At 49.3% G+C, this 26196-nt stretch overlaps 2 protein-coding genes across 3 annotated transcripts in view; both read right to left on the bottom strand.

Annotated features, from left to right (window-relative positions):
- LOC310950790 (serine/threonine-protein kinase BRSK2-like) overlaps positions 1 to 25824 on the bottom strand; it is a gene marked incomplete at both ends in the record, with an annotated part of 149547 nt that extends 123723 nt beyond the window's left edge. For both annotated transcript variants that reach the window (XM_083918783.1, XM_083918784.1), the window contains one exon: positions 25740 to 25824. In XM_083918783.1, the coding sequence (XP_083774909.1) occupies positions 25740 to 25824 (85 nt within the window). The remainder of the gene's footprint in view (positions 1 to 25739) is intronic.
- LOC310947537 (small nuclear ribonucleoprotein F-like) lies at positions 15760 to 16020 on the bottom strand (the record flags this gene model as incomplete). Its single annotated transcript, XM_083914368.1, has 1 exon — positions 15760 to 16020. The coding sequence occupies one exon, from the start codon at positions 16018 to 16020 to the stop codon at positions 15760 to 15762; it is 261 nt and encodes an 86-aa protein (XP_083770494.1).
- Positions 25825 to 26196: the final 372 nt, after the last annotated feature.

Raw genomic sequence — 26196 nt, 5'->3', positions numbered from 1 at the left:
GTTTGACATGAGTAGGAAGCTGCTGAATTACACCGCAGACACACAGCGACACGTGTTGTCCGGCAGTCACGACGCCTTCAGGCCTCACGAGGAGGAGCCGTGACAAATGATCCTACCGGTGAAAGCAGCTCCAGCGAGCAGCCCCCCGGTCTAATCCCCTTATAAAGGGCTTCAGGCTGCTCTGAGCCGGGGGAAGTTCAGGTTAGTTACTTCTCAAACGGCGCTCCGCACTTAATATTTCAACGCCGTGACATATTTGTAGGTCGTGACAGCGTCTGTATTCGGACAGGCCCCTCTCAGTCTGTTGGAGGCTGAGCCGGACTGAATCTTTCATCAGGTCTGACAGCGGGGGACTGAGGGAGAGCGATGACGGAGCCAGCAGCTCTCATCCCTCAGACCCGCTCGCCGTTTTATCCGCACATCCATCGCCCTCCTGTCCCGACCCTCCCCTGACAAATATATGAGTCCTGAGAAAATTCCTCCATCTTTAACCCACAGTCTCTCTTCATCAATGTGCAATCGTCCTCGTCTGCAGTTCCCTCGGTCCTCAATCTCTTTCACGCACATCCGTCTCTCTCTCCCTCTATCACTGCGTCGTCTTCGCCTCAAAGCCACGCGGTTTGTAACGCAGAGAAGACGCGTTGGATTGTGACTGTCTACACTTAACAGAGACACAAGGAGAGGTCGCACCAGGAAGCAAAAGTTCGGACAGGAACTGAAAGATAACATTAATAAAAGATGGACGTGTGTGTGTTTTCTTAGCAGATGTCAGGAATGAGGTCCTGTGGTTTCCCTCTCTTCCTGGTCGCTGTTGACTGAGACGGCGTAAACAAAAGGAAGCTCTGGATTAAAGCTACTTGAGGCCATTGAGTACTCTGGAGTGTCTCTTTGTGCAACCTAAAACCAAACAGCGGCGACTTAATCACAGCTCCGCTCTCACGTTGAAAGGCCCGTATTGTGGCACAGATAGGACGCCGGCCAATTAGGCCTGACCTCCCATCGAGGAGCGTCAATGGGCCACAAGGAGCCGTCTCTTCTGTCCACCATTAATTGTGGCTTTGACTGAATGCAGACAGCAGCTGGCAGAGAGACACCAAGGGGGCAGCACAGATGGGCGGCGCACACACAGATAAACAGTGTTGGAGATCAGCGCGGCTGCACAGCAGTTCACTGAATGTTGTGATCAGCTATTAAGCGTGATTACGTTTACTCAGCTGCAGGCCACGCAGCGCGGTCGTGGGTCGTACACCGGGTTAGGGTACCGGTTTGTGTTTGTTTCAATACGTATCTGGACCCGTGGTCTGTGGTCGATACCAAAACGATCCAGGTAAACATGCAATGATTCAGTACAGTTTGGTAAAGCAGCTCCGATCAGGCTTCACAATCTGACCCGGGGTCAGAGTTTTACATGGATGTAGCCGCATCTACAGACTCTTGCATTGTTCCCCAACACTTTACAGTACTGGTGCCAAAACAGGTACTTTAAAAAAAGAAGCAGCACAAAACGACCATATTTCCCAGTTCTGTTGTTTCTCAGAGAGCTTCAGCTCCGGTGGCGGCCACGGTGTCTCCAAAAGTGCAGCTGCAGTCGTGTCTTTAGTTGCAGACTGTTGCACATCCCACACTTAAGACTGTTAAGCTTTAGGTGTTTTAAGCCTGTTTAAGCTAGCTACTAACGTTACCTGCTGCAGAGTGTAATTTTAACTAGCCTTCCAACTCACATTCAGTGATGCTTCTGTTGCATCTAATGTCTGTTTCAGCAGAGAGGAGGGATTTCATATGATCCAGTGTTTAAGAAGACCCATACTGGCACTGGGTTTCAGTACCTAACCCTACTTGTACTGGTGATTTCCTGTCTAAACAGCATCTGGGACGTGCAAAGCAAGGAGCAGATTCTGCATTTCAGAAGCATCAAGGCTGGAAAATATTGTCACAGTGGTGTGGTCCTTTTGGGCGTGTGACTTGTTCAAAATTAAGCCGTCTGTCTCACTACAGCCTCCACATGTCCACCAGAGAGAAGTCCACAGACAAACTCATTTAAAACCCGCTTTTAAATCCTTGCTGAAGGCTTTTCTGTTTGATACTCTTTTATTTGATCAAATTAACTTTAACACACTTTAACGCACTGTAACTGTTATAGCTGTCTGTTCTGTTTTATGCTGTTGTTTCTCTTTATTGTGGTTTTTAAATGCCTCGCTGCTGAAACGTGCTAAATTAAGAAAAGTGCTTTTCCTCCCTTAAATATGATTGTATTTTATTTAGTTGTATTTTATCCCTATTGTTTGACTTTGCAATTTCTTTTGCATGTGACAAAAAGTAACTTGAAAGGTTTTATTTCTTCTGCTGCAGGAAGAGCACGTTAGGATGCAAGCGGCATCATCGCGTGATCGGCCGGTGGTGGGTGTGTGTGTGTGTGTGTGTGTGTGTGTGTGTGTGTGTGTGTGTGTGTGTGTGTGTGTGTGTGTGTGTGTGTGTGTGTGTGTGTGTGCGTGTGTGATGCACCTCATCTCCATTTGCAGCTGCGGTTCACAGCAGGTCCCCCTCACAGTCTCTCACCGCGTTCGATGCTCTGTTCTGTGCGATTGTCACATCCTGCCTTCTAATTGGCTGCGCCACGGTGCCAATCAAGCCTTAATGAATACTTGGGACCAATTACAACCGATTACATCATCGGCTGGATCTGCTCTCAGACTTGGACGGCGGCCAAGGAGGCATCATCGCGAAGCTGTTGTCTTTTCTTTCCCCTCTCTGTTCATCATCGGCTCCTTTCATTCCTTCATAACTCTTCTTTTTTCTGCAAGCTTTCCGTTTTCATACCCCCTCCCTCCCTCCCTCCTTCCTTCCCTCCCTCCTTTCCTCCCCTTCACTCCCATCCCCTCCCCCCTTGGCTTTTATTCATCCTTCATCATGAGTGCCCCTCCCCCTCTCACTCTCTCTTTCACGCCATCCTCCTCTCCGCCCCGCCCACCTGCCTCTCTAGTTCCAGTTTAGCTCGCAGCGTTGTCTTTGTCTGCCTGGCCTGCGTGTGTGTGTGTGTGTGTGTGTGTGTATGTGTGTGAGTGTGTGTGTGTGTGTGTGTGTGTGTGATGAACACTGCTGGCAGACATCCAGGGCTGAGGAAGGCTGCATGACTCTCTAAGATGCTGGTTGTATTTTTAGCTCCGGCTCTCCTCTCCAGCTTCCTCCTCAGAGTGCGGAGGAGCTGACCCGATCCACTCGCAGCGCAGCCGTTGGTCTACACACACACACACACATACACACACACACACACACACACACACGCAGGCAGCGTTACATTCCCTCTGATCACCACGCACACTGTAGGGCTGGATATCAAACCTTTAACAAGCCTGAAATGTGTCGAAAATACGTCCAAATCCAGAAAGTGTGCGTTTAATCTGTGCTCAGATTTCAAAGTTTAAAGCTGAAACATGTTAGAAACGTTTAATTCCACCTCACACAGTTCGGGTAAATCCTCTGTGATGTAAAGCCGAGGCTCATGATTTATGTGCTCACACTGCACGGTCCAGTCACCGAGCCCGACTCCGACACCGTACGGGATAAACAGGAAATCAAAACATCCCTCCGACCGCTGAGGAACGTTCTGGGTATTTGTTGAGTTTAAAGCTTTGAGGTCGAGGTTCGTTCACAGTCGTCATCACGTCTGACACCAGGTCCATCGATACGTTACTGTACTGTAAACATGTAACACACACAGCAGCAGCTTTATTTCACCTGCTGTCCCTCTCCGTTGTGCCTCCGTGACACTTTCAGACGCCTGTTTGCCACTCGCCGCCGGTGCAAAGGTCGATTCCTGCCGACCAAAACTTCTTACATTCGGAAGTTTTTACTTTCAATCAATACTTTACTCAATCAATCCTTTCTTTGTTAGGGACAGTGCACATTAATGAACAACGATAACATTTCACTGTAAAAGTGCCGGATTATAGCAAAGATGCTAATTTGCATCCGTAGTCCCTGCTAAAAAAATACAAATACTACTAAATACTCCAAGTGAAGGAGTTCAAGGACCTCAGGATCTTGTTCACGAGTGAGGGGACGATGGAGCGTGAGTTTGGAGCCGGAGAATCGGAGCAGCGGGGGCGGAGCTGCAGTCGCTCTACCGCACCGTTGTGACCAAAAGAGAGCTGAGGAAGACAAAGCTCTGGATCTACCGCTCAGTCCTGGTTCCTACCCTCACCTGTGGTCATGAAAGCTGGGTCAGGACCCAAAGAACCAGGTCCAGGTCCAAGCGTCTGAAATGTGTTTCCTCAGGAGGGGGTCTGGAGTCTCCCTTAGAGAGAGGGGCAGAAGTTCAGCATCCGTGAGGAACTCGGAGTAGAGCCGCTGCTCCTTTGCGTTAAAAGGCCATCTTCAGCCTCTTACCCGGGGTCGGGTCTCGGGGGCAGCAGCTCCAGCAGGGACCCCAAACTTCCCTTTCCCGGGCCACATTAACCAGCTCTAACTGGGGGATCCTGAGGCGTTCCCAGGCCAGTGTGGAGATCTAATCTCTCCACCTGGTCCTGGGTCTTCCCCGAGGCCTGTCAGTGTTTACATGTAAACACCGTACCCGGGGTAACAGACTGAGAGAACTCCTTCAGTACCCTGATTATTCCTACATGTACTATCGGGTTCCTCGTCTGCACATGCTCCGTGGGTTAGATACCCCCCTCCCCACTTTACCGCAGTGGTTTCTGAACAGGAAATAGAATAAACCAGGAGGCAACGGCGCCGAAAACAACGTGAAACAAACAACGAGGGAGGACTTTACCATGGCAACCAGCATCACTACCAAGAAGAGCCGTTTCTGTCCTGGTTCTGTCCAAAAGTCGCCCGTTTGCGATTTCAACAAAGGTGAAGCAGAAAAATAAAGCCGTTGAACAACCAGCTGCATGTTAGCGGAGCGCCACTCACTGTGACGGAGGTCGCATTACCATCATTTCCCCATTCAGCCCCCTCTCTAATGTGCACGTGGGGACGTACTGATGTGGCTGTGAACACACTGACTGTGCCTTTAAAGACAGCATTGCTTATAGCTTCCATGTTATTTTGTGTTTCCACGGCAACAGTCCTCCATCACTCCCAAAGCGTGTCCCTGACATATGGGAGACCCTTGTGGTTTTTTCTTGTTGTCCGTGGCCGACTGTGCACAGAGAGCCTGTCTCACTGAACACCAGCAGCACTGTGGGAGTCTGTGGGGGGTTTAGCCTGAAGGACGAAGGCTACATCAGCAGGGTCAAGCAAGGGAACTTGACTTGGTTTGCCCCCCCTAACCCCCCCTAACCACCACCATCACCACCACCACCACATCCACCCCGCCCCCCCGCCCCCCACAGTGTTACTGTGCCTGAGGACAAGCAAGGATGAAAGGGAGAGGACGAGGGAGAGAGGAAGGGCAGCGGGGCAGAAGGGGGTTGATGAGCTGAGGAGTTCAATGCTGTGTGTGTGTGTGTGTGTGTGTGTGTGTGTGTGTGTGTGTGTGTGTGTGTGTATCTGATTGGACTGGCTGCTCTTGTATGTTTTATTAAACAAGAGTTGAGAAAAATGCGCGTAAATCTGGTCAAGAGCGCAGATTTAATTTCAGTATTGCGTGCGTGTGTGTGCGTGTGTGTATATGTATGTGTGTGTGTGTGTGTGTGTGTGGAGGGGGGTGTATTAACTTAATGTCCTGCAACTGGGTAGATTTGATGCACCAGTAAACGGTGGAAACATTGTTCTTGTGAGGAGGTTAGACACACGGGCAGTTCAGCACCTTTTCAAAATAAAAGACTTTTGTTTTTTTACTGGGAGACAAATGCACACGCTCTACATATTGACCTAATTTCCCTGTTTTATCGACCATAAAACTAATCCATTAATGTGGAAAACAATCAACAGATTAATCCAACAGTGAGAATCATCATTAGTCGCAGCCGTAGTTGTTATTTGGTCACCGCTAAAAACAAATGATGGGAAACAAACAACGTTGAACCCTCTTCTTTCTTTCTTCATTAAGACGTAAAAGCAAAAACACACTTCCCAAAGTCTGTGTTCTCTGAACGACAAGCCATAATAATCGACCATGAAGGAGAAAACACGTGAGGAGCTGGTACAGATTCATCATTTATCAAAGTAAAACCAGTGAATGTTAAATGAGAAGCATCAAAAATGTGTTTACGGAGCGATCTGAAGTCAAAACAGTGTTAAAAACAACTGAGACTCCCTCTGGATCCTCTGTGTTGTCTCTCCTGTGTCGTCCTCTCGTTTGTACTCGAGTAAACGCCGCGTTCAGCCGCGGCGCTGTGGGGCCATCTGGCAGGTGGTGTAATGAGGGTCGTGACCTCCTGCCCCCCCCTCTCCTCCTCTTCCTCCTCCTCCTCCATTACTGAGCAAAACATTTCCACAACAACAGGGATCTGAGCTCTTTCTGACACCACCGGGCTCCAGATGAAGCACGCGCAGTTATGGATTTCAACAGCGTTCAGAGAAGGAAAGAGAGATTTCCACTAAATGAGACACAACGAACGCAAACACACACGCGTACAGAGCAACAGTGGGATGTTATGACTCGATGTGTTCAGCTTCTTCTTCCCAGTAAACAGCTCCAACAAATCTCACTTTGTTTTTGGTTCACACTGGATTAGAGGCAGATTAAGGCCAGGGAAACAGGGGTGGTGGTGGTGGTGGGTCTGGGGCGCGACCATCACCCCCCCCCCCCCACACACACACACACACACACACTCACACGCCCATTGTCTCCTCACTCAGGACAGAAGCAGAGAGACGATCCACGGGGACGCTGAGGAGCCGACACACCAGAACATTACTGTTTGAATGTGCGGTCGCTGCAGGAGCACGGAAAACATGACGCGACTCTACCGTTTAAGAGCGCTGTCCTGCACGATTAGAGACACTCTTAATCGACTAACACTTGATTTAAATCATCATATCATATCATCGTCATAGAAACCATGCCAGGCTTTGCACACCGCCACAGCCGGTCAATTCATTTAGCATGGTATAATTACTTCAACTGCTCAGATAACCTCAAGGCATGGCCCTGTAAGTCATTTACACCTGCAATATCTGTTACACACACACACACGCACACACACACTCACACGCACGCACACACACACACGCACATGGACGCACACACACGCACACACGTAACCATAGCTACGCAGAGTAATGTAAAAAGAGTTTCACAATAATGTATTGCGGCCAAGGTCTCTTTTTTTCCCAACAACAACACTTTAAACACTACGAGTAAGACCCAGTGTGTGTGTGTGTGTGTGTGTGTGTGTGTGTGTGTGTGTGTGAGAGAGGTACTGCAGAGAGGCTGCAGCCAGTCTCTGCTGTAATGCAGCACTGCAGCCTTACAGTAGTCACACCACACTGCAGGTCACAGAGACAGAGCGCACCCTGAATACACTGCAATATTGCACGCACACACACACACACACACACACACACACACACACACACACACACACACACACACACACACACACACACACACACACACACACACACACACACACACACACACACACACACACACACACACACACACACACACACACACACACACACACACACACACACACACACACACACACACACACACACACACACACACACACACACACACACACACACACACACACACACACACACAGTGCAGAGGAAGTGAGGTCCTTGACTCACAAATTAGGGTAATTGTTGATCTTTCTGTTTAATTGAAGTCCTGCACACAGAGCTGGTGCAGAAACACAAACCCACAGATGTATCTCTCGTCCCTGCTCTTTCTTAAAGCTTTCATTCTTTCCACAGAGACTACGGTTTAGAAGTGAGGAGGTCCAACTCCTGTATCCGCGTCACATGTTTCATCACGGCTCTCTCGGCCTCTTTAGGAGATCAGAGGCAGGAGAAGTGAACGTGATCGCAAATAATGACTGATCCCTTCGCTCCATAAACACCGACGTAAATACTGGACCTATTTTTCAGAGGACACATCTTTACAGAACGATCTTACGCTAAAAAAGCATTTTTCAGAGACCAATCCGGTGTAAATGTCTTTGTTTTTAGACCAGTTTCTGTCTCAGCAACAAAGTCTCGCGAGATCTGTGAACACGGCTAAGCTAAAGTCAGTTAACGTTCACGAACGCCTCCGAGAAATAAGGTTTGTAATGCCAAATACGGCTGTGAGCTGTGTAAATCTCTAATGTTAGGGCGCACTCACAGTGTCCTTCCGCACCGAGACAAAACAGGTTTTGCGGCTAAAGCCTAGTGCGTTTGACCAGTGTGAGTGCAACCGCTCCGCTCATAGCTGCGGCCAGTTGGCCGTCCATGGCCCGTCTGAGAGAGGTGGGCTTTTGTAGAGCGCGTTTGCACATGTAAGAGCACGAGCGTGCGCACGTGTACGAGCATGAGGCCTACGGCGGTTCTGAGGTCATTTCCTGTGCGCCTGTTGGGACGTAGAAAAAAGAAGGAGGGACCATGCGCGGACATTTCAAACAATGGCGGTGAAAGGTTCACGTTGGTGTGATGCGGAGGTGGAGTGTTTACTGCAGATTTGGTCGATGAAAAGATTCAAAACAGTCGACAAGACGCACAAAAACTCTGAGGTCTACGGAAAGATCTGGAAACAAAGCCACGCATCGCCATGACGTCATCAATGCGTGTGACGTGTTACGGCGTGATGACGTATAGGCAGCAAGAAGCATTCTCCGAGGCCCAGGTAGTGTGAGTACAAACGGGCCTGGAGGGGGGGACAAGGACCCTAAAGCACGGGGCACGGGACGGAGGCACAGTGGGAGGGCGCCCTTAGTAAAAGTAAATATCAACCCATTATGCACATATAACTTCTTATCCAGCCACGTGACGTTCACTACGGAGGAGAAGGAGGAGGGGGGGTGGTGACAACGCAGAGGATCTACGCAGAGGGTCCTCACAAAGATGGTAATACAATCCCTGCGAACAGTTGATGCATGGACCATAACCACATGATGGTATGTGTTCTGTTACCACACACACACACACTCACACTCTTGCCTGGGAGCGGTGGTACCTGCCAACACTACCAGTAAAGTGAGTATAATGGCGTCGTTACACACACCCTGCCCCCCCCCCCCCCCCCCCCTCCACCCCTTAATCCCATTATGCCACATGATTGGACATTTCACTGAGACGCCGCGCTGCAGGCAACGCAAGTTCAGCTGCACGCGCCGCCGCTGACGAGGCCATCTGTGCGGACCGGACCCCTCTTCTGAGGCAGGAAGGGGTTCTTCCAGAGCACGGACCATCTGTGTGGCCCACCGTGTGAGCGACCCGCTGGTGCACAGGGACAGGAGACGGGAAAAGGTGGAAGGAGCGCAGTGCCGCAGCCTGTCCTCGCTGCTCATGGGTTGCTAATGCTAATGAGCTATCATGTCTGATGAAGGGCCGGGGCCCGAAACGTTACATTAAAAACGCTATTTGGCGCTGATTCTGTTGGTGCTGACTCGCCGTTTATTCCTGTACTGCCAGAACTCATCTTTTGGGATGTGCCTGCTCTTCAGCTTTGATGCTAATGAGCTGAACCTCATCACGGTTTAACTGGACTTCTCCATCCATAGCTGCATCCTCGTCTGAGTCAAATCGCTTGCTACGGAAAGCACTCGGCCATCCCATCATGCACTAGTCAAGGGTTTTGAGTGGACGGAGGGAAGGAGAGTTTATTTATCTAATATGAGATACCAGAAAATTCCATAAAGCTGCAAAATGAAGTGAGGGTCGAGCGTGGGCACAGGGCCGGATCCGGAGCGAGGGAAGTGAAGCGGCTCTTCAAATGATAATTTCCCCTGCTTCACTCCCGGACGCTGTACGTGCTGACTCAGGGGGACGGTCCAGATTGCTTTGGGAAAGGGGATGAATGGGAGTTTTTGAGAGAGAGAGAGAGAGAGAGAGAGAGAGAGAGAGAGAGAGAGAGAGAGAGAGAGAGAGAGAGAGAGAGAGAGAGGGGAAGGGGGATTTATGCTCAATTTCATTAAAACTTTGGCTGGGGGAACATAAGGGGCTTATCTGGAGCCATAACCCGTTCCCGTTTGATTACCGGGTATTGATTGAGGCATTAAATTGGTCTCTGTTGAATATGGCGGCATGTGAAGACGCGCTGGTCGGCCCGTCGGACCCTGACAGGAAGTGGGGACTGGATTAAAGAAGGAGATGGCAGATCAGCAGCGGGGCAGGTCCTGGAGGCCACTCTCCGTCACACACTGAGCTGATAACTGGAAGGTTATAACCGGCTGGTGCGTTTAAAGGCGCACTCACACTGTCCTTCCGCACCAAAACCGGATTTTCGGGTCAAGCCTAGTGCGTTTGACCAGTGTGATGCAACCGCTCCGGGCATAACTGCGGCCAGCTTGCCGTCCACGACCCGTCTGAGAGAGGTGGGCTTTTGTAGAGCGCGTTTGCACATGTACGAGCACGAGGCTGACGTCATTTATGTGCGCCAGAAGGAGGGACCATGCGCGGACATTTAACAACAACAACAATGGCGGTGAAAGGTTCACGTTGGTGTGATGCGGAGGTGGAGTGTTTACTGCAGATTTGGTTGATTTAGAGTCATCAATGAACCGAACACCTGCACGTCTTTGGACTGTGGGAGGAAACCGGAGAACCCGGAGAAAACCCACGCAGACACGGGGACAACATGCAAACTCCATCTTAGAATAAAGAAAAATAGTTTGTGTTCACTCTCATCTTCACCTCCCTCTCCCCCGTTCTTGTCTCCACCTCTCTTTATGTCTGTCTGAGAGCGATTCCTCTGGTCCCTGGAGACCCCCGCGGCTCCATTACCTCTGCTGTACGTACAGACTCGTGTTCTGAATTCATCCCCAGTCAATCGTGTTCATTATGTGGAGGCAGACTCTCCCAAACGGGCCGTGGACAGCAAGCGTGCCGCTCCACGTTCATGGTCAAACGACTTTAGCCGTGGAACCTGTTTTGGCACGGTACAGAGGCACAGTGTGAGTGCGACCTTAAAGTACGAAGATCGTACCAACTGTTTGTCAATTTACCTTACAATGATATGAAACTGGGAAAAGCAGCAAATCTTGACATTTAAGAAAGAATGTGTAACGTTTTAAGGCTTAAAACCAGCTTAATGTTAAAAAGCTGGACTTGTGTATTCGCAGCAGACGGACCGGCAGTGTCAGAACTCCAGCATCTCCATCTTAACAGGTGTTTAAATGAGGCTGATCAGCGCTGATGATTGGACCTGAGGAGCCCGGTGCCACTGCTGCCGCCCAGCAGGATCTCCAAACCTCATTTCACTCCGGCTGATCCTCGCAGACGTCATCGACACCATCACGCCTACGCTGAAGGCAGGTGGCGACGAGGTCCCGCATGTCCGCGCCAACATATCGACTCCACTGGTGCAAACGTGTGCTACGTATTTACTGCGACTAACAAAACAATCAGCAGCACTCACATGACAATTATCCAGCTGTGCGTGCACACGGCAGGAGTTTATTAAAGCTCTGCCTCCACATAATGAACACGATTGACTGGGGATGAATTCAGAACACGGGTCTGTACGTACAGCAGAGGTAATGGAGCCGCGGGGGTCTCCAGAGACCAGAGGAATCGCTCTCAGACAGACATAAAGAGAGGTGGAGACAAGAACGGGGGAGAAGGAGGTGAAGATGAATGAATGAATGAGATTGGCAAACTTTGGGATAAACAGAGCTGCCACCATTATTCCCTAAATCAGTCAGTTGCCAACTATTTAATGAATTCCAGCTTCTTAAATGTGAATATGTTGTGTTTTTGTTCCTCCTCTGGGAGCAAACTGAACAACTTTGAGTCCTGGACAAATTTCAGGAGGTCATGTTGGACTTTGGGAAACACTGATCCACATTTTCAAACATTTTCTGACATTTTATACGAAAAGAATAACGAAAAAGAGTCTTTCAGAAATGAAGAAAGCACAAAAAATGACCAATCAGCTAAAGAAATCTTCGTTGACTGAGCTCAAGTTAGTCGAGCAAACCTCGATTTACATCATATATCATTTTATCGGCCTCGGGGAAGACCCAGGACCAGGTGGAGAGATTAGATCTCCACACTGGCCTGGGAACGCCTCAGGATCCCCCAGTTAGAGCTGGTTAATGTGGCCCGGGAAAGGGAAGTTTGGGGTCCCCTGCTGGAGCTGCTGCCCCTGAGACCTGACTCAGGATCAGAGGCTGAAGATGAGATGATGAGATCATTTTATCGTGTATGATTACAAGTGTGTTTTCTTGCGGCTCGTGGAGAAACCAGACCTGAACTAGATCAACTTCTCTATTCGCTACGGTCTGAACAGCACGTTTATCGTATTTCCTGGGCCTGCGGAAAAAACAAGGGCGATCAAACTCCCGTCGGCTGCGTGCAAACTCAGAAAAATGTATTTACATCGCTGTCATTTAAGAAATTCTACAGAATAAGGACGAGTAAGAGGACGCTGGGGCTACACGGTGGTGTAGTGGTTAGCACTGTCGCCTTACAGCAAGAAGGTTCCTGGTTTGAATCCCGTCCTGGGCCCTTCTGTGTGGAGTTTGCATGTTGTCCCCGTGTCTGCGTGGGTTTTCTCCGGGTTCTCCGGTTTCCTCCCACAGTCCAAAGACGTGCAGGTGTTCGGTTCATTGATGACTCTAAATCACCCGTAGGTGTGAATGGTTGTCTGTCTCTGTTCGTCTCTATGTGTCCTGTGATAGACTGGCGTCCTGTCCAGGGTGGACCCCGCCTCACGCCCGATGTCAGCTGGGATCGGCTCCAGCAACCCCCCCCGCGCGACCCCAGGATAAGCGGATGAAGATGAATGAATGAAAAGGGCGCTGCTTCTGTAGCGACCTGCATTAGGTTTGCTGTCTGCGTGTTGTCCGTACGTTTTTGTCTTTTAACCCTCCTGTTCTCCTAAGGGTCAATCTGACCCCATTTAATGTTAAACATCTCTAAATAATGTCATTTATTTTTGTTTTTTTGCTTTATATTTATGACTTTTCCTCATTTTATGTGGACAACTCATAAAAAACCTAAAATTGTCCTGATTATATATATTTTTATTGTTCTTATCGTACATGTACTTGTCTCATTGGTGTTCCTTTGGGTCAGTTTGATCATCTGGATGATTTAATCATTATTATTATCGTTTATTTTACAATTCAAATCTTATATGAGGTCAAATTCATGCTGCTGTCCTTGATAACGGCCGTTACTTTCATTCCAGATGTTACAAATAACACAAAATAGCACTTAAAATAACAGACTTACTTTAAAACACACACACAGAAATCCCTCCATGCAGTTTAACATCAGTGATATTTTTCATTCTGTTAAATAAAAACATAAAGTACCCGACTTCACTTGAGTCACACATTGATTATGATCATTTTACAGATGTTTAACGGTCAAATTGACCCCGAGAATAAATGGTGTTAGTGAAATTTGAGGTCAACAGGAGGGTTAAATGTGTCCGGCGTCACAGTTCGACGCTCCACTCAGGCCGGAGACTCAGCGTGCCGAGGTTCAAGAGCAACGGGAGTAAAACCTCTTTGTTCCCTTTGCAATAACTCGGCTAAATGTGCACGTGTACATTTATCATTGTAATTTGCTTTGTGTGTGTTGTGTTCAGTTTGCTGTGATTTTTGTGAACACGCTGAACGTTGAATTTCCCATTTGGGACAAAAGAGCGACTGTGTAATATAATTATACATAATAATTATTATAATATAATAATCCTGCTTTATTTCAACACCTTGTTCTGAAGTGCTTTTCATTTGTTTGTGGGAACAGTGCAGAGTGCAGTGCATTTAGGATAAAAAAGGAGGCTTTGTTCCAAAATACGACCAATTATATAAATCAAACAAAAGGAATTAGAAATAAAATCCTGCCGCTTCGACAGGAGCCGGGTTTACGTCACGGAGACGAGGGAAGCGTGCAGCTGTGCGGCTCTGGCTTCATTCTTAAAGGTTGAATATGGAGAATGAGCAGAACAGCTCCATCTAGAGTCTCAAGATCGTCATCGCAACAACAAAAAAGAAGTCCAGCAGTGGGGTTGCCAGGTTGGTCAGACCCGGCCCAGTAGCTCCAGGAGACCGGAGTCTGTTTGAGCCTGTTTGAACCCGTCCCCTCCAGAAAATCACAGCATCAAAACAAGGATTAGAGGAGTTTGACTGACAGTTAGCGTTAGCCGTTAGCGTTAGCCGTTCCAGCTAAGTGCAGATGAAAGTGATGTTAGCATCCAGGAGCAGCGTAGCCATGTGGGCGTGCGTTTGAATGGCGTTCCTCTCCTTTCTCTCAGTCCATGGAGTGAATGCTCGGCCTATAGTGACTCTGGTTGTTGCCCGTCTCCGCTCACTCAGCTGCTGGGACAAAGAACGCCCCCTTCACTGAGGCTCCCAAGCAGCTGCAGGGTTGGCTAACTCCATTTCACCCAGTGCCAGCCTACAGTAGCTGCACCCAACAACAGACGGCTGTCGTGAGCGTGCGTGCGGTGTGACCGGTGACACCGTAGTCGTCCTGAGTTGATTAACGGTGGGAACCATTTCTCACTATTGTTGCCTCGACAGCTCTTTTATGTCGGAAACTATTGGAGCTGGCAGATATTTAATACTGAGAGACTCAAGAGTTGACATCTACGGGATTTCCATAATAATCACAGCGTTGGGACATCACACACACACACACACACACACACACACACACACACACACACACACCTGCTGACTCGCACTGGGAGACTTGTTAGTGACTGACAGCCACAGGCGAGATGACAGCGATCCAAACTAACTCAACACTCGGCGTCTGCGAGCCCAGAGCGACCCGGGAACAAACGAGGAGTGCACCCTGAGCGTGTGCGCGTGTGTGTGTGTGGGTGTGTGTGTGTGTGTGTGTGTGTGTGTGTGTGTGTGTGTGTGTGTGTGTGTGTGTGTGTGTGTGTGTGTCAGCTAATTGAATCACACTAACAGCGTCTCTCCGTCGACTCACACAGTTCCCACGCTATCAGTGTTTTGAATCTTCTGATGTGAAAATTGTTTTTTCCTTTTCTCGCGTCATTAATTCACTCAGCACTTCGAACAGCGTCGGCTTTCATCCTCGCCGCGGCTACTTCCGCACATCTCTCCCTGAGCTGCAGTGTGGAAACTTATTTGGATTAACACACTTTCTGTTCTTCACATCGGGACGTTTCTGGGACATCAGTGTGTCGTGCATACGAACTGCATTCACCTGTGCACAGATCATTATCTTGCACATGACAGCAGAGGAGTTTGAGGCCACGTTACTGTATTTGACTTCATCATCCAGTCAGGTGGGGCGACACGGTGATGTCGTGGTTAGCACTGAGAGGGTTCCTGGTTTGAATCCCAGCTGGGGCCCTTCTGTGTGGAGTTTGCATGTTCTCCCTGTGTCTGCGTGGGTTTTCTACGGGTTCTCCGGTTTCCTCCCACAGTCCAAAGACGTGCAGGTGTTCGGTTCATTGATGACTCTAAATCACCCGTAGGTGTGAATGGTTGTCTGTCTCTGTTCGTCTCTATGTTGTTTTAACGGTACAATAATCCGTTTATTGTGTCCGTATCACAAAGTCAGAACAAAAAAAAGGGCTTACATACAGTAAAAAAAAAAAAAACACGTTCAAAACTGCTTGAAAAATAACCTAAACCACAGACGTTCACTTGTTTCACATGGTGAAAACACAGACACACGTCAACTCAACTACGAGGTTCAATCACACGACGGGGCCCTCCGTCACCGGCATCACTCCCTCATCTCTCCGTCTTCCTCCTCTTCTTCTACGCCTCTGATGTACAAAACGTTATTGCACCTGATGAGCACTTCTCCGAGGTGTCCTGCCAACGCCCCACCTACATACTCTTCTGTGTTGGCCAGCTGCATGTTCATGTACCCGTCCACAGACACCCGGTAGCCCTTGTACTCCATACCCCACTTCAGTTTCACCATCACTGGTTTGCCGGTCAGGCCGTTTAGGAACGGTTTTGGGTTCAGAGGTAAACTCATTGTTGTTCTGCTTCTTTCTACCTGGGAATGAATTAATTGGTGTCTTTTCGTCACTAAAACGTTTGTAGCTTCGCGGAGCAGCGCACGCTTTACCGCCCAACAGGAAGTGACGTTGCACGCAACACTATGACCTTTGTCTCTATGTGTCCTGTGATAGACTGGCGTCCTGTTCAGGGTGGACCCCGCCTCACGCCGGATGTCAGCTGGGATCGGCTCCAGCCCCCCCAGGACCCAGACAGGGACAAGAGGCTGAAGATGAATGAATGAATGAATCCAGGTCCGTTTTGATGATATTACTGAGCAAAATGCATTTGGTCAATTACATTTAACAATTAAATACCAAATCAAAATGTTTTCTATAGTCATTTAAAACCTTTCTATTCCAAATGTTGCTTAGGAGAAAACTAAATGTTTATAATTATGTCTGTATGTGAAAAGGTAAACACAGTTGGTATAAACGACCCCAAAATTGCCAGTTCCAAAATTTGAGCGAGCCTAATTGGGACTTCATGTTTCTGTTGGCAGAGCTTTGTTTGTGTCTGTCCACTTGTACCTGCGAAACGCTAAACGCTAAACGCTAAACGGGGGGTTGCGTGAGTCCTCGGTGTGTCCTACGAGGAGATGCTGTGGATAACGTGGCAGACAGAGAGGCATTAGTCGAGCTCCGAACGACCAGAATCAGGCCTCCTCCCCAGTAATGACTCATTCAAGCTGCAGGGATTCAGAGGTAGCTTTAGCTTTAGCCCGACGAGAGAGAGAGAGAGAGAGAGAGAGAGAGAGAGAGAGAGAGAGAGAGAGAGAGAGAGAGAGAGAGAGAGAGAGAGAGAGAGAGAGAGAGAGAGAGAGGGAGAGAGGGAGAGAGAGAGGAGAGAGAGAGGGAGGCAGAGAGAGAGAGAGAGAGAGAGAGAGAGAGAGAGAGAGAGAGAGAGAGAGACACAGAGAGAGACAGAGAGAGAGAGAGAGAGAGAGAGAGAGAGAGAGAGACACAGAGAGAGAGAGAGAGAGAGAGAGAGAGAGAGATGGGGGTAGTTTTTTCAGTCATTGTTTAATGGCACAGGCGAAGCAACCACCCCCACCCGGGCTGAGCAGAGGGGCCGTGGAGAGCGAGCGTACCTCCAACCAGCCACAGAAGAGAGAGAGAGAGAGAGAGGGAGCATTCCTCCGGTTGCCATGGTAACCGAGCCCTCAGCTGGGAGGGCGAGCGAGGGAGGGAAGCCAAAGGGATGTACTGTATGGAAAAGGGGGGTGAGTGGGGGGGTTTGACACCAGCCATAATTTTGATAATCCCCCTCCTGTCTGCAGAGAAACCTCCCTGCAGACTTCACTGTGCCCCCCCCCCCCTCCTCCTCTTCAGCTTCGGAGCGCGCTCATTGCATCCGCACGCTCCGTGAATGTCGCCTGAGAGGATGCACCGCCTCGCAGGTGGGAAGACTACTCAAGAGAGACACGAGGGAAGTAATTGGATTGAATTGGAAGTCTAAATTAATGCTGCTTTCCTTCTGCAGGCCGTCCCACGACCCCTCGTTCCTCCCAAAAACGCCTCTCTGAGCGCTGAAATCCGCTTAGGGCGCACTCACACTGTCCTTCCGCACCGGGCCAAAACAGGTTTTTCGGGTAAAGCCTAGTGCGTTTGACCAGTGTGAGTGCAACCGTACCGCACCTAGCTGCGGACAGCTCCGTCCACGGCCCGTTTGGGAGAGGTGGGCTTTTGTAAAGCACGTTTGCACATGTACGAGCACGAGCGTGCGCACGTGTACGAGCACGCGGCCTACGGCGGCTCTGACGTCATTTTATGTGCGTCTACGTGTGTGTGTGAAAGGTTCACGTTGGTGTGATGCGGAGGTGGAGTGTTTACTGCAGATTTGGTCGATGAAAAGATTCAAAAACAGTCGACAAGACGCACAAAAACTCCGAGGTCTACGGAAAGATCTGGAAACAAAGCCACGCTAGGCTTCTCTAATAGGGCTGGAACTACCTATAATTTCCTTTATCAACTAATTATTATTATATTATTATTATAATTATCTTGTTGATTCATTGTTTGGTCTATGAAATGTCAGAGAATAGTGGAAAATACACGTCCCAGTTTAAAAAAAATCCAAGGTGAAGTCTTTAAATGTCTTGTTTTGTCCAAAGATATTCAGTTAAATTTGATATAATCCTGGAAAATTGCATTTTCTGCCATTTCTGCATAAAAAAGTACAAATATTAATTACCAAAATAACTGCCAATGAGAACAAACTATGGATGAGAGTCGTTCATCACTTCCAGCCTGAGGCCCAGTGTTTGTGAATGAAAGAGACACAAATTTTGCTCAATTTCAAGTCATTTTCCCCAGAAATAGAAAAGTGCCCACAACAACAGAGACGTGTGCACCTGAAATGCAATTCAACGTATATTTTCTCCCCTTTTATGCAAATGAGGTGGCATGAATACTCGTGTGTTGTTTTACATTTAATGCAGCAAAATGAAGCAAAGCCAGTTCACGGAAACACAGTAAATATTCACTGTGAGTTCCTCATTAAACATCCCTGTATGTAAATGCACGCTACACACACACACGCACACACACACACACACACGTAAGGGTGTATACATGCATACATATGCAGTCATGGGAGTGTTACCACCTGCAACCTGCTGATAATGAAGCTGTATTTCAGCCACCTAAAGGCAGCCATCTGTGCTGGGGCTCTCCCTGCTGCCCGCACTACCCCCACCACACACACACACACACACACACACACACACACTCACACACTCTCACACACACACAAACACACACACACACACCTCGACTGGAGCTAAGGGACTATAGTCTTTAGGATGTACCACGTCAATAACATGACACTTTCATTATAACACACACACACACACACACACACACACACACACACACACACACACACACGCACACACGCACACGCACACGCACACGCACACGCACACGCACACGCACACGCACACACACGTTAAAGACGAATAAAAAAGAATGATGCAGCGTCGTTACTCTGGGACTCTGCGAATATCGTCCTGTGTGAGAGATCGTACGTCAGAGCATCAAACGCTGTTACTCTATGTTTCGCTTCATGCCGTCTTTTACTTTCAAGCCGCTCTGAACCTGTACAGCAGCGATGCACGCTCATCTGCGAACGGTGTGCGGGTGAAATAAAACAATATTAATGGAAAATATGAATTACATTCTCGAAAATGTGAACAGCTGATGCTCGGCTCTGCTCACTTATGCTGCACGCATGGAAACGCTTACAGTGAATCAACAAACAGGCAACAAATGAATGAATTAAGATATAAAATTAATAAATAAATGAAAACTGATGAATATAAGTTTATGCCAGAGAGGTGAAGTATTCTGTCGTCTATCCTGAGTATTAGCAGTTTCACTTTTAAAGTATCCATAAAAATGATGTTTCAATGTATTTATCATTTTTAATTATTCACAGCAGAAGACAGGAAACAACATAGGACCCCCAGAGTCCCGCCTATGTCCTCAGGTTTGAACATGGGACTACTCTGCACGCTCTTTAAACTCTGTGAGGTCGTAGCTCGTGGGCAGATCTGACGCAGCAGTAAAAACAAAGAGGGACCAGAAGAGCGGAGCATCGGCAGCTGCTGTGTTGCACTGATCTCCGAGTTGCCATTGTCGCAGGAGAGATGAAACCATGACAACCGGCCCCACTGTTGGCCAACATGTAGAAAATGAGCGCTGTATGGAGTGTAACGTACTTCAACCACCCCCCCCCCCACATCAAACACACACACACACACACACACACACACACACACACACACACACACACACACACACACACACACACACACACACACACACACACACACACACACACACACACAGACACACAAACACAAACACACACACACACACACACACACACGAGGACACACACACACACACACACACACACGAGGACACACACACACACACACACACACACACACACACACACGAGGACACACTGACTAATTGTTCAGAGTCAGCACAGCCTCTCGTCATTCAGCCTCGACCAGCAGACACAAACCACGCAGTCATTGTTCCAACTGTACTCAACAACTGGGAACAGAGAAAAAGATGACACAAGAGATGAACCTAAGGGCGCACTCACACTGTGCCTCCGTACCATGCCCAAACAGGTTTCACGGCTAAAGTCTGGTTCCTTTGACCAGTGTGAGTGCAACCGTACCACGTCTAGGAGCGGCACGCTTGCCGTCCACGGCCCGTTTGGGAGAGGTGGGCTTTTGTAAAGCACGTTTGCACGTGTACGAGCACGAGCGTGCGCACGTGTACGAGCACGAGGCCTACGGCGGTTCTGAGGTCATTTCCTGTGCGTCTGTTGGGACGTAGAAAAAAGAAGGAGGGACCATGCGCGGACATTTCAAACAATGGCGGTGAAAGGTTCACGTTGGTGTGATGCGGAGGTGGAGTGTTTACTGCAGATTTGGTCGATGAAAAGATTCAAAAACAGTCGACAAGACGCACAAAAACTCCGAGGTCTACGGAAAGATCTGGAAACAAAGCCACGCATCGCCATGACGTCATCAATGCGTGTGACGTGTTACGGCGTGATGACGTATAGGCAGCAAGAAGCATTCTCCGAGGCCCAGGTAGTGTGAGTACAAACGGGCCTGGAGGGGGGGACAAGGACCCTAAAGCACGGGGCGCGGTGCGGAGGCACAGTGCTGCCTAAGGTACACTGGAACAAGCCTCTGTGGTCGAAACTAAAGGCAGCTGTGGCAGGCACTTTTAAAATCTACGCGCTGAGTGAAAGAATAACATTTGGATCATTTGGACATAATTTACTGTTAAAAATGATGTCATTAAATACATAAAATACACTGCGTGCATGGTCACTGTACAGTGAAAGGTACTTAATGTGTTTTGAGTTCCTTAGAGTTCAAAACATGCACCTGAACGCACCACGAGGTCCTTCCAGAGCCCACAGACTGACTCCAGCTGCAGCTAAAGTATCTAGAAAAAGCAGCCACAGGCTAAAGAAATGATTTAATTAACAAGAGACGGGTTCACAGAATGTTCTGAAATCTCAACACAGTGACTTAAACATGATTTAAACATTATATCGAAAGTAGAAACCGCAGCTTTTCATTAGGCGGAACGGCACTTAATGTAATTAGGGTTTATGGCGTGCTTGGTGCTCCTTTATTAATAAACAAGCAAATCTGCCTCATGTCTGACATCCAAAGAACACGAACCATTAGTCCACTGCATCAGAGATCCCCTGTGTTTCCCCCACACACACACATACAGTACACAAACACACAAACACACACACACACACACACAAACACACGCAGTAACAAAGAGCGTGGGCTTGCCCGGCACTTGTGGAGGAGGTTTAATGATATACGGGCTTCCCTGTCTGCAAGCTCAGCTCCACAGCCTTTGACTGATACCTACAGCCTCCAGCAAGCGGTGTATCACTCTTCCTGAGCCTGCTTTACAACACACACACACACACACACACACACACACACACACACACACACACACACACACACACACACACACACACCTACATCTCTACACGCATATGCACTTAGCCAGATTCCCAGGCTCTTCAGCCAGCGAGGACATCTCTACCTGAGGCTCCCTTCAGGGTCGTGGAGTCACAGTGAGAGGAGATGCTGCAGGCACGCGTCCGTCTGTTGAGGCTCGTTCACGCTCTACGTTAGATACACACACTGATACGAACGTAGCCTTCTGTCTGTACTCCGCGTACATTTTGTCCGTATTTCTGCACGTAACCTGCAAGCTTACGATGCCGATGGGAATCGTGGGGGCAGTGTCAGGTACCGGACGCGAGTCATCAAAGCCCCGACGGACGTCCTGAAATACTGAAAGAGACGTCGGTCGTCACTTTGTCTCATCTGTCAAACCAACGTCCACACTCTGGGACGTCTTTAGTGTCTCACAGACCACCGCCGTCTACAACGCTGCCGCCATTTTGACGCAGGATGCTTCTCTCCTCCATCGTCTCCATCTTTGTTGGAGTAACTTTTGAATCTGAGCGACGCCCTCTAGAGGATGATTTGCTCAACGTCCGTTCCAACGTAAAGGACGCGTGAAAACACGAGGGCAGAGACGTTTAGAACGACGCACGTCTCTATTTACGCACCCAATGGGCGCAGACATGAGCCGTAACTTTGCATTTGCATAACTACGAAACTGTAAATCCACACTTTGCAACATATCATGATCGCAGCACGACCGCCACCAGAGCAGTGACTGATCAGATGGGAACCAATGGTCATGAGACACAGCTGCTGAGGAGGCATCCCCGCGTGTACTGGAGCAATGAGACCGTGCTGGATCTGTGCAAATGGACCTCTCCTCCTCCTCTGATTCAGTTACGATAATGAATCCAGTTAAAGAACAAATCAAATGATCTGTGTGTCGCTGTGTGAGTTAAAAACGCACACTGCTGCACTTTTCTCCCGTCTGCTTGAATGGAAATGTTGTGTAATTAATACCGCAGCGATGAAGGCCGTTACAGTCCAAGCAGATAATTGGATGGTTATGAATTATGCACCCATCGAGGGAACGGAGCGGCGTGTAGCGTCTACCTGCCCGCTGGTGCTGGAGGGAGACACCGGGACCGGTTCTGTGCTGCGTGTGAGCACGGATTGGGGGGCATCTGAGGGCGCACTCACACTGTCCCTCCGCACCAGGCCAAAACCGTTTTATCGGCTAAAGTCTAGTGCGTTTGACCAGTGTGAGTGCGACCGCTCCACGCATAACTGCGACCAGCTGGCCGTCCACGGCCCGTTTGGGAGAGGTGGGCTTTAGTAAAGCACGTTTGCACATGTACGAGCACGAGCGTGCGCACGTGTACGAGCACGAGGCCTACGGCGGTTCTGAGGTCATTTCCTGTGCGCCTGTTGGGACGTAGAAAAAAGAAGGAGGGACCATGCGCGGACATTTCAAACAATGGCGGTGAAAGGTTCACGTTGGTGTGATGCGGAGGTGGAGTGTTTACTGCAGATTTGGTCGATGAAAAGATTCAAAAACAGTCGACAAGACGCACAAAAACTCCGAGGTCTACGGAAAGATCTGGAAACAAAGCCACGCATCGCCATGACGTCATCAATGCGTGTGACGTGTTACGGCGTGATGACGTATAGGCAGCAAGAAGCATTCTCCGAGGCCCAGGTAGTGTGAGTACAAACGGGCCTGGAGGGGGGGACAAGGACCCTAAAGCACGGGGCACGGGACGGAGGCACAGTGGGAGGGCGCCCTGAAACAGAGAACCAGGCTGAACCCGGACTGGAACATGAACAAATACAGAGAAAGCCACAGAACATTCTCGTATCATCTCGTCCGACAGTCAGTCATAACTGAAGAACAAACTACTTTAAGTTGTTGTCAGGACTAAATTATTAGGTGATATCAGATCGGTGCATAGATTTGCGTACTCGGTGATACGGATAACAGCATTTTAGTACCACTACTACTGGAATAAGTGTTGGAACAACTCCGGATGAACCTACAGAGAATCAAACCCATCATCAAAGCAGCTTAGCGGGTTTCAACTTTCTCTCCGTTCACTCTCACAGCGACAGGACGTCGCTTTGAGTCGCAGCAGAATGGTGAATGGACTTTCTAGTCTTCTGACGACTCAAGGTGCTTTCACAGTGTTTGTCACATTCACACTGATGCAGTGGACATCTACAGACCATCTAATCTGACCATACACACCTCATTCACACACCCATGCGCAGCACAGGGAGCAATTCAGGGTTCAGTGTCTTGCCCAAGGACACTTCGACATGTGGACCGGGGGAGCTGGGGATCGAACCACCAATCTCTATGCCACTGAGCCACAGTCGCCCAGTGCGCAGAAAGTTGTGTTCAGAGAAATCCTCTGCCTGCTCTGCACCGATGGGTAGACACATACTGCATACCTGTTGTATAAACTGTTGTATAGGTTTAGTATTTAATAAGTGAGAACTGTGCGAGGGTCGGGGAGATCAGGGGACGCCGTCACGTGTTTGTGTCGTGTTGGAAAGTTGCAGACAAATATAAGAAGTGAACTCGTCTCATTCGTGTAAAGGTTTAAATGTGTTGTACGATGTAAGAAGAGGCATTTGCATGAAAGGAACAGATAAATACAGATGCCGATGCAGCTGGAGAATAGCTGGTGGACAGAGCGCAGCGTTCAGCAGCTACAGAGACGCTGGTGGACAGAGCGCAGCGTTCAGCAGCTGCAGACGCTGGTGGGGAACAAACTGGAGCTTAAAGGAGAGCCGTGCAGGTAAACATGAAACTACACGAGGACAGATGAACGGTTGCTCTGCACAAATTAGAGCTAATAGAAAAAAGTGGTTTCCACAGCATTTTGTGCCGCTGACCGACCGACAACTGCCCCGGACCCTCCATCAACGTAGAATCTCGCGTTCAGGTGAAGAGAAATCCATGACAGGAGCAGCACCGCTTCTCCTCTCGTCTGTCCCACAACCGTTTCACTCAGCAACCAAACAGCAAGCAAACAGATCATGAGGTCCCTCTGAGGAAGGACCAGGTACCAGAGCCTCACATGGGGAACCCCCCCCCCCCCCCCCCCATCTGAAACACTACAGCATGCTGTGGGAAGGAGCAGTGAGCAGCTCATCACAGCTCATCTTCTGATGGTGCTGGTTATTTATGGTCCTGTTTCAAATATGATTCATAATGCAACGATTTCCTGGTGACGTCAGCGAGACACCCTGACGTGGTTCATACCTGAATCCGATGATGTACAGTACTGCACTACACTGAGAGAGAGGGGGGGGGGGGGGGGGGGGTAATATCGTATCCATCCTCTTTCTATCAAGGGAAGATTAAACATTAGAAAGACACGAGACCAAAAACACAATCTACAGGATTTGAAGCAACATCAAAAGCAGATTTCTCCCAGAATGACTCATGAAATACTGAAAATGACACTTTGTTGTGTTCTTATGAGCAGCCAGAGGTATAAACAAGAGCCCATACATGAACACACGCTGTGACAGACAGTGGAGAAGGGCCTACAGGCACCACAACACATCAGCCCGCCGGCCACCCTCACCCCAAAACACCGCTCACAAGCCTGCACCGTTCAAACTAACATGGGGAAATGTGTGATGTTGCAGCTGCAGAGTGTGTGTGTGTGTGTGTGTGTGTGTGTGTGTGTGTGTGTGTGTGTGTGTGTGTGTGTGTGTGTGTGTGTGTGTGTGTGTGTGTGTGTGTGTGTGTGTGTGTGTGCAGGGACCGGACAGTGCAGCATCACTGCTCTGCCTCTTCTGCAGAGAGCAGCCTCAGCAGATGGACGCAATAACGGAATTAGAGACAAGCAAAATCACCAGGGCCCCATTATCACCGAGCCCTCTCTGCCTGACAACAAGGATTAAAGGCACCACCACCACCTCCACCATCACCACCATCACCACCACCACCACCACCACCTCCATCACCACCTCCAACACTGTCATCATAACCATGAAAGCCCCATCTACTCTCCTCATTCAGCCCCAGCGGCATCCACCCGCAAAAACACGCACTTTATGACACATTTCCCCGCAGCGGCACATTCAGAACACGCAGATGCAACCCCGTCATGATGTCAGCGGCGGCGGCGGCTGCGGCGCGGTGATCCCGGCAGCATCACCCGCATCTGGAGCGTTTCAGAGGAGGGGGTTTCACTGACCTGTCTGTCCCTTCCCCAGCGTCTTCTCCAGGCGGTACGGTCCCACATAGTTGGCGTAATGCCCGCTGTCCTTCGCCGACGACATGTTGTGGCGTTAAATGACGCACGGGGCGCACTCTTGGCTCGCGGGGGTCCGTGCGGGACGTGTTTGTGGAGAGGGAGGAAGAAGGAAACCCGCACAATCCGCGGCGCAGAGGAGTTCGCCTGAGTCCCTGGTCCGGTCTTTTTTTTGGCTGCTGCTGGTTTCGCTGCAAAATTCGTCTCCACCGTGCGTGCGCGCGTGTTTGTGTCAGTGTGTGTGTGTGTGTGTGTGCGCGTAAGTGTCCAGGTTCCCGAGCTCACGGCCCTGCGCTGGTTCGGTCCTCGGTGCGGCTCAGATGGCGGTTCTGAGTCCGGGGCTCATGGTGTTGGTGCCGGAGGAGCGGTGCGCTGCAGCCCCGTCGGGTGTGATCTGATG

Source organism: Echiichthys vipera (assembly GCF_963691815.1).
Source record: "Echiichthys vipera genome assembly, chromosome: 1".
In the NCBI taxonomy this organism is placed as follows: domain Eukaryota; kingdom Metazoa; phylum Chordata; class Actinopteri; order Perciformes; family Trachinidae; genus Echiichthys; species Echiichthys vipera.
This window is presented reverse-complemented; position numbering and strand designations above follow the sequence as displayed.